The 15,671-nt window shown below is 31.7% G+C and overlaps 2 protein-coding genes across 3 annotated transcripts; one reads left to right on the forward strand and one right to left on the reverse strand.

Annotated features, from left to right (window-relative positions):
* The first annotated feature begins 1,439 nt into the window (after positions 1-1,439).
* On the forward strand, positions 1,440-9,151 carry LOC148276106 (uncharacterized). Of its 2 annotated transcripts, none has more exons than XM_088234751.1 (4): positions 1,440-1,566; positions 5,484-5,635; positions 7,053-7,169; positions 7,706-9,151. In XM_088234751.1, the coding sequence occupies exons 1-4, from the start codon at positions 1,549-1,551 to the stop codon at positions 7,812-7,814; spliced, it is 396 nt and encodes a 131-aa protein (XP_088090877.1). In that variant the 5' UTR covers positions 1,440-1,548; the 3' UTR covers positions 7,815-9,151. The 2 variants fall into 2 exon arrangements, with proteins under 2 accessions (XP_088090877.1, XP_088090879.1); XM_088234753.1 differs by having other exon boundaries at positions 1,450-1,580.
* Positions 8,082-13,828, reverse strand: LOC148276107 (uncharacterized). Its single transcript, XM_088234748.1, has 4 exons — positions 13,044-13,828; positions 11,425-11,539; positions 11,021-11,099; positions 8,082-9,246 (listed from the first exon to the last, which is right to left on the reverse strand). The coding sequence occupies exons 1-4, from the start codon at positions 13,826-13,828 to the stop codon at positions 8,435-8,437; spliced, it is 1,791 nt and encodes a 596-aa protein (XP_088090874.1). The 3' UTR covers positions 8,082-8,434.
* Between the last annotated feature and the right edge of the window lie 1,843 nt (positions 13,829-15,671).

Consider the following 15,671-nt stretch of genomic DNA (forward strand, 5'->3'; position numbering starts at 1 on the left):
GGTCGATTCCCGGTGAGATTACTTAAACTAAATTTATTTTTTCTCGAGCCATGATATTTTGTGCTATAATTCGGCGCTGTATTTGAGCATCTTAGCCTGTTGTGATGCAAAAAATATAAAAATGGTATATTGTATTAAAAAAACCAAGCCCGCCAACCTCCATATTAACAGACTGTATAAACTGTATACCTACAGTAATTTTTTGAATCCTTAATCTCTTTCCGGTCGCCATAGAACCAAATTATTTAAATGAATGATAATTATTTTGACATGCACTCATTATAGAATTGTGATCATTTCCGACATTAATTATGCATAAACTACAAAAGAATAGTTTTCACCCTGCGTCAGAACTGAAACTATAATTATATGGTGTCAATATTTTTTTAATAAATAAAAATAAGTCTATCTTTATAATAAACACTGCGCCAAATTTGAAATAACGAAATTATGTTTTATGCCAATTTAATTAATAAATAAAATAAAATACTCGTATTACAAAATCAAAAAATTAAAATTACTTCGAGTAACTTCCCTAAAATATAATATTTGAACAGATATGGAAAACCTAGGCATCTACTTGTACATAGCTTATGACCTGCCATTGTTTGGTTTACGGGATAAAGCCACTCCAGAATTGTTAGCCGGTCGACAATCTTTGAAGTCAACCAGGAAGGAAAAAGAAAAGGACAATGTTAATTTGAAAGGCCAAGTTCATATTAAGATTAAAGGTAAACCAAAAATTCATATTGCCAAATGTTAGTTCAAACTTTAATGCGTTTTTCTCGTAACATGTTTTTTTAACTGCCCAGACATGTAACTTAGCCAAAAAAGCACCGATTCATTTGAAATTTTAAAATTATTTTCTCAGATACATTCTCATAGGTACACTGATTATGGTTTTGATGCTTTTAGAAAAAAAAACGGTGGGTGCTCATAAATGCTACTAAAAACAAAAAATAATAAAATAAAATAAATAATAAAAAAAAAAAAAAATGTTATCTTAATTACTCCCTTTTCGATGATTTTTTTTGTCATTATTGCTAAAATTTACTGAATGAACTGTACAGTACAGAACAGTGTCAGTAGTAAAAGGTACAAAAAATTGTGTTCTAGTAATAAAAGCAGCTATTTTTTATTTTTTTGAAATCTATCGTATTCTTCCAGTAGCCTTTATTGAAATTTAAAATAAAATTTATACCCACACACAGGCCATGCCTTGGTTGGATTTTTTTTGTGATTTCATAATAGTATATTTTGTATTTGTAACTTATGTATACCTAATGTAAAATGCAAAAAAAAATATATGATAAATAAAAAAAATATTATGTAGTTATTATCATCCCACAGTAATTATTATTCTTTTTAATTTATCTCTTGGGATTCTTAAGTGCTGATAAGTAAGTTGAAATTATTGATAACGTAAAAATACTGAGTTCAGTCGATAAAGTGAAAGCGTCGATGGTGCATATCGATTGAGTTATCTAGTTAATGTATCGGCTCGACCATAATTTATATCATTAATTAAGTTAGGTTGGAAATATTGTAATGGACGTTTTACAAACGGTGAGAAAAATACTGTACGCGTAACGCATTCTGTTTTCAAATAATTTTTATTATAAATTTTACGATTATTTATGTCATAAACGCATACATAAATTGATATGGGATTCGTTGACCGAATTTTTGTATTTTACATCAATTGTTAATTTGTACATTCGTTCTAAAATCACCTCCAACAGGCCAACACCCCACGCCCGTTTTCCAAACATGCTTTGTCCGCAATCTATAAATTTATTTGAAGAATGAAATATAGTTTCGTGATTTCAATTTGACGTGTACCTGCGCTTTTTATATTTTCTTATAATTCTACGATTAAAATATTTATTTTCGTACCAATAAACTTGCTAAAATGTTCAAATAACTTAATTTGTGTGCAATGATTTTAAAACGCATTTTTACGATAGCCTTGATTCTGTAAAATAAAGTCGTGAAATATACATAATTGAGTTATTATCGATAATTTAAAACTTTAGACTGATATGCATACTTACTTAATTGCTAAAATTATTGTATAAACACAATGAGCATTAGTATAAGATACATAATTATTATTACACGGATTATCGTAAGTAACCGTGCGATAAAGTAAAAATTTGAATTATTTCGCACGAGTCAGCATGTTTGCATTTTGAATCATAAAGGCAGTAGCGTTATAAAAGTTGGCTAAAACTAGAGTATATCAGTCCTAAAAAACAAATCAATCCGAAATACGCAGAATCAATCAAGGTTTAGTATTGAAAATAATCTTTTACTATTTAAATGTAAGAAAACAAAGCTAACAATGAATTGCCCTTAGTTAAGTGCTGTTAAAGCCTATTTTTTCTTCATTCCTAACAAAATGCTTATTGCATTACTTAATTATTGCTCTGCCGCCTAAAACAATACAATTCAATTGTGACTAATGCAATATCTCCGTGTTTATCAGTGTGATTAGATAGTGTTACAAAATGTAGTAATTTTAATTAGGAAAATGAGAACCACTACCTAAATCTAATATTTTCATGATAAATCATAATAAAATAATGTAATCGTCCATCTGTGATTCATGCAATACTCGTTCGTGTAATACTTTGTGTGTCACCTAGTTAAAGTATTTTGATTTTAAAAATACAGGCACAATGAATAAATCTAAAACCAGTTCAACTTTTTCTTGTCGTTTCCTATCAGAATAGTACATAGAACCGCATGTACACTAATATTATTTTCATGAACAATCATTTAGCTTTGAAATTTGGTAATGCATCCAAAATAAAGCACTTTTATCTTAATTGATTTTTAATTACGTTACTTTTCTTATTCTACATAAAAATCCTCAATACTTGTTAAATGTAGTAAACATGGACGCAATACGAGAATGTCTGAAAAATATCATCTACAACCTTCTAAAACGAGATAAGGACAGTCGAGACTAATAAACCAGGGATTGAAATTATACAATAAAACTACCAGACAAAACTAAACAAAAGACTCAGACAAACTTTTCAAAAGATGTAAAAAATATTATCAACAACAGAGGAGATAAAATATTATTTTTGTAAAATAAATGTAATAATCCTTTAGGGTTAATAAATAATTTTAAAAATAAATAAAAAATTACCCCCCATAAACTATTAGCATTATTATGCACCTATATCATTAAACATAAATTATTGTTAGTATTTATATGCGCGTATTTATAAACGCGTCACATATATTTTTAAAAATGTATAAAAGTAGAATGAAATCTTACCAAATATTATTATGGAATTCTACCAATTATCTGCGTACACAATAAATAAATAATTTAGCTTACTTTTAACATAATACAGTTGTGCGAAAATATAAAGATTATGAATGAGTTCAAAAAAATACTTTTTCACGGTTACAAGACACCACGTTTGAGTTGCTAGATGTATTTCAGGTTTACACATATTTCAGATTTTTCAGGACAATAATTCAGACTTCAGTTTTGAATTTCTCTTAAATTTCCATGTATTTTGTTGTTGTTGTTTATTTTAGTATTATTTTATTTATAAACATAAATTTTATGTACAATATTTTTGTCATAAAAACAATTTAGCGACAGATATATTACAATATGTTTTTGAAGTAGTTTTTATTAATTACACTTTTTTCATAAACGAGAATTATTATGAACATAAAAGTAATAAAAATAATATTATTATATAAAATTTAAAAAAATCAATTTATGGGTAAAAATAATTAAGAAAACAGATTATAAATTGTATCTCGATAAATCTTCATCATCATCACTGTCATTCTATGTCCGCTCCCTAGTTAGAGCACCAAGGTGTTCAAAAAGACTCTCCAAACTGGCAGCTTCTGTGCATCCTCCCAAGTCAGGATAGCGTCTCGTATTTCTGACAAAGACTGCCGACGAACAGTCTACAGCGGACGTCAATTACGTCAAGAGCCTGATGTCTTGTAAAGTAGGCAGTCGTAATTCGTAATTAAGGCGCTTTAGACCTTCGGAAGTATCCGCAGTATATGGCCAAGCTAATGGTATCGCCTTCGCTTGATACTATCGGAATTCCTCCGATTTTTCTGGGACGTTTATTCTCCAAATATGGTATTTTTCTGCGCTGGGCCCTATTGAGGTGCCACGATTCGTATCTGTATAAAAGAATAAGCGCTATGCAGGCGTGAAACAGGGGCATTTGGTTTTCATTTTCAAAATCTTGATCAACTCAAATAATATTTATTCACAAGTCCTGTTTTCATATTTGGAAATTTTTACTATAAATAAATTTGGCGAATGATCAAACAGTTCAAGTGCTATTTTGTGTTACAAGATTTATTACCAAATTTTGTTGACTTCGCTGGTTCTATAAAAATAAAAAAAAATCCGTGATCGTGTCTTGTACTGGTAGATATCTCTTTTGAAGGACGGTAATTTTTTTTTAAAATTATTTATTTGGATAACCAAGAGCTACGATTATTGTATACAAAAAACAAAATAAATAAGCGAATTACAGATTTTTACAAGTAACATCACAGTAAGTTAACATATTCTCAACTAAGTAATAGTAATAAGCAGAAAACTATTTTTTTTTAAAAGACTAGGAAAGCAAACGCTGTACGTTATTATGATTATTGTCCAATAAATCTATGTTTAATTTTTTATTTATTTATTATTTCACGTTTTACATATTTTTAAAAAAAAATATGAATACCTCACTGGGTACAACCCGTGTCGAGGCATTCATTTACATGATTTAATATATTATACTTATAGTGTCTAAAAACATATATAAAATGATTTCGTAATTGCATTAAAATAAGTAAAAGTTCACCATATATATGAATTTTACCTATAATTAGATGAAACAAGGAGTATAAAGAAAAGGGTTATTTATAAGAACTTTTGGAGGAACATTAATAAAGAACTTGGATAACAATTCAGGACAATTGGTGAAAAAGTTCAGTGCTAGTGCGTTAAATTGTACGGCAAATTTTCTTGAAAATGTATGAAAAAAAATATTTTTTTTAAATAAAAACGAATTACTTAGAATGTCGTCACTAGTTCTATTGAATCAACCAAAGACAGAGTGTAGTGATAGATTTCCAGTTTCCATAAACCGGAAATCAATCACGACACACTAAAGCCAATTCACCAATCAGTAGAACTCGCCGAAGAGAACTCGTGACGTCTCACGCGGAGTAATGTCAAGATTACAAAACTTTAAAAAATCATAGCGCTGATAATACGAAACAAAAAAACGTTTTTTTTAATTAGCTTATTTTGATAGTCTACTTAAAAATATTTTTTAAAACCACTGAGCTTCGTCATCCGGGACCGTCGATTAAATCAGAGACAATTTTTAACAACAAAAAAATATCAGATATTTCACCACATTTTTGTAGAGGTGGGGAGAGATTTCCTTAATATATTTGAAAATAATGTCTTGGTATTGTTTTAGGACGAGACCATAACCGATAGAGATCTTATATACATATGGTGCGGAATACTCTCTGGATTATGGGTGATATTGGCCATCTGTATGCTGGTGATCTGCGGTCGAGTAAAGAAACAAAATCAAGTCCGTCACAACAGACCTTCGATGCACATAAAGTAAGACTCATCTTACTACAATAAATACTACTGATGGCGATTGTTTATTAATTCGAAAAATGCAGTCGTAATACTCGATTACAGTAGTCACTAGAAGTCTGTAATTGTTTGTGTATATTTTTTATCGATAATGTTTTCAATGGATTTTATTAATATTTTTTACCACATTTTTATAGATTTTTTCTTTCAATTAATTTATTTACTTAACATTTAACATTAAATTATAAATTTTCATAATTCATTACCTCCCTGCTGCAACGCGTGTTGAAGATAATCTGGTCCATGTAGCTTAAACGTGGTCATCCTATGTAATTTTTGCCTTCGCACACGCCCTCCACAATCATAAGAAGCAGGCATGGCTATCTTATGTTATGGCCTATCCATTTGGCTCGCTGTTGTGCAACTTTATTGAGCGAGCATCTAGACTCCCCAGCCTCGTTTAATACCCGATGTTCGCAACATGTTCCGACCACCTTTCTTCTCAGAATTTCCCCTTAGCTTTGCTAAATGCTGTATAAAACAAAATACGCGGCAGCTTTGGGAGGATCATTACCGCGCTTCTTCTACAGGTAAAATCACTAAAATGTTTTTCCCAACGCTGGCTGATGCAGCAAACTTCCGTCATCATCACCAAAGTACTTTCAAAACGACCCAAATTTTTACCGGACACGGAGCTATGAGAAGTTATCTATATGGGTTTAAATTAAGGAATGATGACTATTGTCCATGCGATGATATTTCTTCACAGAGTATAGAACATCTGTTATTTCAGTGCCCATTTTTCAGTTTGCAACGCCATAATCTTGAAGCAGAATGCAGGAAAGATGGAATATCCTTAACAGATATCCACACTGTAGTTAAAAGTAGTTATCACGCGCCATTGTTCTTGAACTTTGCAACAATGGTGATTGGACTCATAAAAATAATAAACCAAAATCAGTGATCGAACATCCCATTTCCAAGACAAACAAAAACTTTTTTTTCCGAGTACCTTAGCCTTGTACATGACACGTAAGGCTACTAAATACAGGGGTCCAAATATATATAAAAAATATTTTTAAAAAAAAACATGTTCCGACCGATGAATCCCCAACATGCGCCTGTAGCACCACATCTCAAACTCCTCAACACATAAAAATCCATCACCATAGTAGACACCGAATTCTGCGGAGGCACATATCCTCAAAACAGCTTGCTGTTTGTGGACCTGGCGAAGTGTCACATTCGCGTCTGAAGAGAAGAATGGGTGTTATGCAGGCGTTGCACGTGACATTCACATTTTACCGAGTAAACATCTGATTTCCAGACAGCATTCGTGCTATTAAAGGTGACGCCTGGTAATTCTATCAGCAATCTCAGCCCTTTTTGAAATCTCCCTCTTTCTGCATACACACAGCCTAATACGAGTTTTTTTTAGCAATCCAAAAGCCGTATCAACGAAAGCTAACTCCGTATTCAGCTATGGAAATCCTTCGATAGTTCCGGGAGAAGATTTGGCAAGGAGAGGTTTTTCGGCGCATGTACCTTACTCAGGGTAACAAAAAATTCATTTATTTTATTGATTTATGTGCAAAAAAACAGTAAATGAGCCCAATTACAAAATAATAAGTTATTTTTTACTAGCAATTCTGTCACAAGTTATAGAGCCCTTTTTTTACTCCTCAATCGTGAAAATACCCTTTGTTGAGAAAGATAAAAAAACAGAAATCAAGACTTAGCACCTGAACGTGAGGCGTCATTTTTAGCCTTAACACCACGAGCCGCCTATTATGCTAATATATACATTAAAACTGAATTAAGTAAAGTTAATATCAAATCACCAATTTAAAACAGTTTTATCTTTACTTTCAGAATATTTTTAAAGAACAATAATAATTTAATAGGTGATTTATTAATTTATACATAAATTTTCAATCAATAAGAATTCTAATAATCAATAGCTACTATTCAACAATAGGTTAATTCAAGTCTGTCTAAATTGTATGCCTGAATATTTTTATTTATGCACACTTTCTACGTCACGGTATTTTGATGGATCAATTGCTATGAAGTAATATGTTTATGTTTCAGGAAAACGGAAAGCATAGATGACAATGTTTTCAATGGTGATTTTACGAATTCTCCACCCAATCGACAGTCACAATATCCCACAGGTGGAAATGCTAACTTCTCTTACTAAATTAATACAAATATTTATATCTTGTACCTTTATTTTAATGCTCTGTATTCATAATATATTTTAATATACCTACTATTTATAAAATTGTACGAAGTTTAATTGCATATTTATTTCATATCCACGTATTATGCCGCGCACAAAACTATTTTTAAAAAAAATGTGCAATGCGCTATACATATATTCGTACACATGAAAATAAATAGGTTGTAGGTTCGTGGCACAGTGATGCGGACTTTTGATCCAATGATGTATGATTTGAAATCCAACTTTGCCTCAGACTAATTTTATTTTACCAATGGCATATAGGTCAATTTCGTACACATTTGTATGGAAAAATGTTTTTTAATATAATAATTGAATAGTAACACCATTAAACTTAAATATAAATACTTTACAATAAAAAAACAACAACATAACGAGGTATTAAAAACAATATAACAAATATATTAAAGAATAATTCATTTGTAACGTTTCTTCAATAGGTACTTTGCTTACATAAACAACAACAATTTTTTTTAAAAGACTCATAAAATCAAACCAGAAAGGTTGACAAAATAAAACATATTTATAAAATATTCATCGATTTAATACATATAGGTATTGGCTAGATAGGATGTTACCTAAAACCTGGGCCTGAATGCAGCTCTTCCTCCTCGTCTTGGTCCGACATTTGCTCCTCTTCTGTGAAGGTCCCTATTCCACGACCCAGCATCACCAGCTAAGTCTGTGGCTCTTGCCTTCAACCTGTGAAGATACTCTCCTAAGGCTTGAGACTGCTTAAAGAGTTCTGCAATCTCTTGGGCGTTGGTAGGATCAACGTCTGGGCGAAGTCCGTTCTGTTTCCCACGGTGCACTGCCTGCGCAGGCTTCCTTCGCATATTTTCGCGATACTTTCTTCCTTGAAACCAGCTATTTTTTTCAAGATCAAAAGACGGATTTTTATTTGACGGCTCAAAAGGACCTTCCGGGTATTCTTTGTTGGCCCCTTTTAAAGGGTAATAATCTTGGGTATCGAGGCCCCCATTCGACGGTTCGTGATATTTATTTTTCTTTAATTGCCGCTTTTTCAGTTGAAGTAAGGTATCGAAAAACGTTATTGGAATTTTGTATGTTGATTTTCTGCCGTCTATCTGTTGAGAGTCCAAACCGTCGGAGTCAGTTTTCAAAACGTTTTTGATGTCTTTACTGAATTCTTCCCAATAATTCCTTTGAAAATCATCAGAGTAAGAACTTCCTTCAGCTGGGACTTCTTCGACAATTGGTTCTGCCGAAGAGTAGTCTGTGCCGTGAGTTATGAGACCCGCGATGGATTCTTTTGAAAATCCATACGTGGGATCGTAAAATCCAGGGCTATTGATGTTTTCTGGAGAGTTCTGTGATTCCTTTTGAGGCATTTCAAATGGCGGGTATAGCTGACGGTCATTCGGGAATACTGAAAAAAACACATATAATTAAATAAATCAGTGAATTTACAGTAAACAATACAATAGTACTCATATTACTAATTGTTAATTAGTTATATAATTCACGCGACTATTATTATGATGCATCGTTAAACTGAATACTTAAGTTTAAAAAGCTACCGGATAAATTAGATTTAAGTTCAAGAACTTATTTCGAACTGGTTTTGCAAAATAAACGTCAAGGAAACTGGATCTCTAAGAGAAATCATTGACCACAGAATAATGTCGAGTACGCACGTAATACGAATACTCGTACGTGGTGCACTTCAGTAAAATGGAAAGTGGTTTAATACGTATAAGTGTGGCAAAATGCATCATTTTGTACTAACGGTAAATTATTATGAATTGTCATAAATGCACTTCTCACGTATATAATTAATATAAATAAAATACCATTTAATTAAAAATATTACAACTACCCATGAGAATTTAGTCATCTGAACATGTAAGTTACCCACGTTTTTTGTGCTTTTGTTTCTATTCTCGGTTAAACGATTTTTTGGTTCATTATTATATTTATTCATGCATTGTTATTATTGTCTGAGAAAGAACGCCATGATTAACGCAAAACACGTATTTTAAAGAGCATATATTATTTAAGTGCATTTAACTGAATACTTTAGAGCGTCTCTATTCTGTGGTAGGCAAGTAAGTGCAAAATGCTACATACGTAATGCAAAATTCAACGCCTGAGTATAGGCAAAAGTAACACAATCTTGTTTAACCGGAAAATTCACATTCTACAACAGAGTAGGTATCTAAAACGCAAAAATAAATCATTCTTATTTTAATACAACATGAAGGTAATATTTATTTTTATTAATGTGGTTTCCCTTCATTGCATGCTCGAGTTCTTCTGTTTACGGGTTTGAATCTCAGAGTAATAATGCGTAGGTACGTATTATTACTTTGAGGGTTGGATTAATGTTTTGGCACTACAATATTTTCTACATAATACATCATTTTCACAAGTCGGGAATAATGTTTAAAATATAAATATGTTTAGAGTGATTTTTTGCGATTGTAATGCTATAACTATCAATGTATTCTAAACAAGTTTTCTTTTATAATATTCGGGTTTAAAAATGAGCAAATACAAAACGGCTCGCAGTAAACCGTCGTCTGCGCTTTTTATAAACGTTGCGTACAAGTTTGGCGCCAAAATGTAATACATGCCGTTTGTCCCACAGGGCGCGTAACATCTTTTTTTCGGGTAATTCAAAATATGCATACTTTAAACCGTTGTTAATCCGACGTCGCACGAAAAATATAACTTTAATACCATTACCATCATAATGTTTCCTTATATAAAAATAAAAATAATAAAAACACGTGAAAAAATCCCATTATTTTTGAAAAATCGCCTTTTTACACACATTTGTTCACCATATAGCATTATTATATTTTAAACTTTGTTATACTAGTTATTTGTTAATTATTTCTTGTAGAACTATCGATAGTATAATTTCATTCGATAGACATATTTTCCTGTTTACAATTAGTAAAAGTATTATTTTAATGTTTTGAATTATTAAGATTTTGAATCAATAAAATAGATATTACCCACTGACTATTTATTGATTGATAAAAATAATCTGGACTTTTAAAAAGCATGGCAAAAATTATGATAAATATCAGAAAGAAAAATTATGTAAACCAACAAATGAGTTAGAAAAAATATTTCTTAAAATTTAATTAACAAAATTAAAGTAAACAATTAAACAAAATATACATATAACTCACATTTTGCTCCAAAGACTGGAAAACTCACTGCACTTTGAATAGCTAATGTCACGACCATATAACATCCGGAGAGGTTCATCTGAAAAGAGTAATCCTTTTAGAAATATGATATGTTAAATTAAAATATTGTGTGCGTATCTAGGCGGATGAAGACTATAGTTCTGTGTGTAAATTAGAACCAAAACCCAGGACGAGTATTTTGGACTCTCAGGTAAAAATTCTAAAAAAAATAATCGAATAAGTCCCCCTCGTAGTGTAGTGGTGGCACGTTTGCCCACCATCCTTGAGGACCCAGGTTCGATTGCTGGCAGGGGGTGTGAAATCTTGGTTTTAAAGGTGCTTTTACCCTGCAATATTTCGTTGCACCTGGACTGGCACCTGAAGTGTAAAACTTATCACCTCACCTTCCGTGTAACAAAATTGATCCAGATACGCTGCAATTGGAGTACCAATGCAGTGTCCTTTGCGTCACTGGGCGCGGATAGGCGAATTATGAAAATATTGCTTACATCAAGAAAGCTAAAAGAAAATTAAAAAAACAGAAAAAAGTACCTACAATGTCAATGTGCCTGTCGGTGATCCAAGTTAACACACAATTTTTGCTAGCATATTTAAATTATTTGTTTGAAAACTTTTTGCTACCCACAATTTTATCAAAGATTTGAATGGATTGTAGAATTATTTATAAGATTAGCTAATTAAATAATTGAAGTTTTTATTTTGAGTTTTTTTCTACATTTCTAATAACATTTCAAAATATATTAATAAAATATTTTTTTAAATCGTAGCAATAATTTCGTCACTTGTCAAATTATTATAAAAAGGTGTAAGAATCATTCTTAAAGAATGATCCCTTAAAAATAGTGAACAATCTAAAAATATATTTACCTGATGTGTAAGTATATTTCAACTGAATAAAAAATTGATCAGACAAGGCAACTTAAAACATTCATAATTCGGCGTATTTCAAAAGTGCAATAATTTTATTCGCTTAGCTTAATATAAATTTATTATTGTGAACAATCCCATGCGCTCTGTGGGTGCAAGAGATGTTGCAATGTTTTGGACAGATGATTAGAGACGATTTCACAAAATGGCCTTATGTAATGACAGTATTTTTTTTGGACATAATATATTAAAGAAAAAATGGATAAAATCCAAAAGTAATTACCATAAGATTATTTTCATACGATATGTATTTGAACAGATGTAAGCGTAACTGCTGTAATTGGATTATCATGAAAGTGTTTATATACATTTCCCCACCAATGGATAGAGAGGGGTCGAAGATCTCTAGCAGATTAGCTGCACAAGATGAAAGAAAATGCTTTCATTAAGGAAATTATAGAAAAACCAACGTCCTACAACATTCTTGGTCAAGTACATTTCTACCTGACAGCTGAAACACATACCTGTTGATTTATTTATAGTAATAGTTATATTATATGAATAATAAAGAAGTGTATTACGTACTAATATATTTTTAAATATGAGTCATTACTCCATTACGCCATTGTAACGTCATTTTGTGAGGAGTGTGCAAAATGTCCAGATTTTCTTTTAAAATAAAAAAATGTCAACACTCAAATGTATCAACATATTTCAAAAATTTACAAAAAATTTAAAATTTAATTATGTAGAAAAATTGTGCCTTTATTGGTTGACAGTTACGCTCTGTGTTTGTTGTGAGAAAATGCAAAAAGTAAGCCGAACAAATAAATACCGATCAAATTCCTCACAAAATATGCGCTATTCACCAGTGTCGCTCAACTAGTAAAGATGAGAACCTCTCCAAAATGAGGACAATAATTATGTCCGATCCAGTACCAACGACAATTTTTTTTTTTTTTTTTTTTTTTTTTTTTTCCTTCTTGTTCCCGTTATTCATTGCTTTGCTTATGCATACAAAGCTTTTTTCCTGGTGTGTATATTTTGCACAATAGTTATTTTTCACGGGCCTGAGTCGATTCCCTCATTAATTTTTTTCATTTTTGTAACTATGGCCTTTAGAAAGTCAATGTACTTTTCGGAAGTAGCTTCATTTTTTATAACTTCCTCTGGGTTTTCAAAAATTTGGCTGAATTGTGCGCACATTTGTTTGCAGTTTAACCTCTCGGCATCAAACATAGGACAATCTAGTAATATATGTAGGACGTCCTGAGAGCTGAGTCCATCGCAAGGGCAGCAATCGTTATCTCTTTTTTTAAATCTATGAAGATACTTTCGAAAAGCACCATGACCTGAAAGCATTTGAGTCAGCTCGTAAGTCCGCCCAAAAGTATCCAATATCTCGGCATCTTTTATATTTTTGAAAAACAATTTCGTTATTTTGCCTGTATCACTTGATAAATATCTTTTGTTCCAAGTATCGTATGATGTTTCTTGCACTATTTTTTTAATATATGATATTGGAATGTGGTCATAGGTAGGGAGAGTTCTCATTTTGGAAGCTTTTTTCGCTAATTCATCCGCTCGCTCATTTTCCATGTTGCCGTCGTGTGCTTTAATCCATGTCATTGCAATTTCGTTTTTTACATGTTCGGTATTTTTTTCAGCAAGCTCTTTAATTTCGTAAATGATTGGATCTGTGGACTTTGGATCATTCAATCCTTGTAAACTTGACATGCTGTCACTATGTAGCATAATTGTCGAATTTTTGGCATTTTTTAGTGTCCACTTCAAAGCTTCTCTTATAGCTACTAGTTCACTTTGGAAGACAGTACACTCATTTGCCAACTTTATTTGTCTTTTAGCAGTTTCAACTTTATTTTTAAAAATGACAAATGCTGCTCCGACTCGTCCTTCCATTTTACTGCCATCGGTAAAAATGTTTATTTCATATAAATTGCGCGTGATTTCAACATGCATCCTTTGGTATTTATTTTACGTTTCTTTTCGTTATAGTGTTCTACTTCAGTAATGCGGTTTTCTAAGTAATTAACTAAAACCATATATATGTTTTGAGGTATTTCCTTTTTTCTTAGATTCGCCATTATGCCAGGCCACCACGCATGGTCGAACGCCCCTCTAATATCAAGAGAAATAACCAGGACAAATTTTTTGTTGTCTCTTTCCTTCTGAATAAAAGAAGTTGCTGCATTGAGGGCATCTTCGGCACTTCTTTGTGGAAGAAAACCATATTGGTTTTTGGATATTTTTTCAAATTTTAACAAATACCAAGTAATTCTAGCACAAAGTATTTTTTCAAAAATTTTGCCATAAACCGGTAATAGACCAATTGGACGATAAGATTTTATTTCATGATAATCGTCTTTTTCTGTTTTTGGTATTATAATAGTTTTCGCTATTTTCCAAGACTTTGGGAAGTAACCTATGCTTAGGCAACGATTATAAAGCGATAGAAAAATTTCAGCGTTTTCCAATAAAACTTTGCAACAGATGTCTCCACTGAGATTGTCATTTCCCGGAGCTTTTGTGTTATTTAATCCGTTTGCCGCATAAACCATTTCGTCATTGGTAATAGGAGGGTCTTCAAAAGAATAATAATTATTTCTTAATTCACTTCTTAAGTTTTTGTGAGCTTGATTTTCATTGATAATATCATCGTCAGGATAAAATGTATTAACAAGAAGCGAAGCACTATCTTCTACGTTTGCACACCAATTTGTTCCACTTTTAAGAACAGCAGGAACAATTTTTGTGTTTGACGTACCCATAATGTGATTCACTCGATCCCAAACGCTATCTTTTGTTTGACCTTGACAAAATTCTTTCCAACTACGTATTTTAGCGTCCTCGATAATTTTTAAATATGTATTTTTATCAGCAAGATATTCAAGCAAAAGTGCAGTCTTTCTTCGCCCTCGTGAATTACACATTTTCGTTTTCAGTCGTTTGAGTTTTATGGATGCAGTGTTTATATCTTTATTCCACCACGGAGGTTTCTTCTTGACAAAGGGTTTTATTTTTGGACAAATTTCATCACACCCCTTTTGAATAGATTCAGTCAAAAAAAGCACAGCTGTGTCAATTTCATGTTTGTTCATTTCGATGAATTTCTCAGGTTTAAGTTCTTTATTAACATTTATGATTTCTTTGACTTTATCACATAATTTTTTCCAATTTACAGTTTTTGTACAGTATATTCTAGTATTTGTGCGATTATTTTCTATTCCTAAGGTACACGATTTAAGGTTAAACTTTATTGCGTTGTGATCGGATAATAGGACGGTTTGTTCACATACCTCCCAATTGTCTATCTTTTGAACGATGTTGTATGTACATAAGGTAATATCTATAATGCTTTCGGATACTTTCCCCCATCTAATTGCTCTGAATGTAGGCGATTTACCCTGATTTAAAACGCACAAATTGTTGGAAGCTATAAAATCTACAAGGTCGTTTCCTCTGGAACAGTTTTTTTGGCGAACCCCACATCATATGTTTGCAATTAAAATCTCCCACAAGAATAATCTTACTCATGTTAAGTTTAACCTTAATGTACTCTAAATCGTCGAGTGTTTTGTTTATATGTCCACCAGGCTCTGAGTACACTGATATTAAAGCAATATTTTCTTTGGGTAAAATGGCACATACTATATTGTTGTTATCGATATTCTTTGCTTTATAAATTTGTAGGTTTTGGTTCATTACAAAAATAGCAGATTTATTTCTACGGTCGATGTTTGAA

Source organism: Micrasema longulum, unplaced genomic scaffold (genome assembly GCF_059751315.1).
Source record: "Micrasema longulum isolate JH-2025_06_02 unplaced genomic scaffold, ASM5975131v1 h1tg001279l, whole genome shotgun sequence".
NCBI lineage: Eukaryota > Metazoa > Arthropoda > Insecta > Trichoptera > Brachycentridae > Micrasema > Micrasema longulum.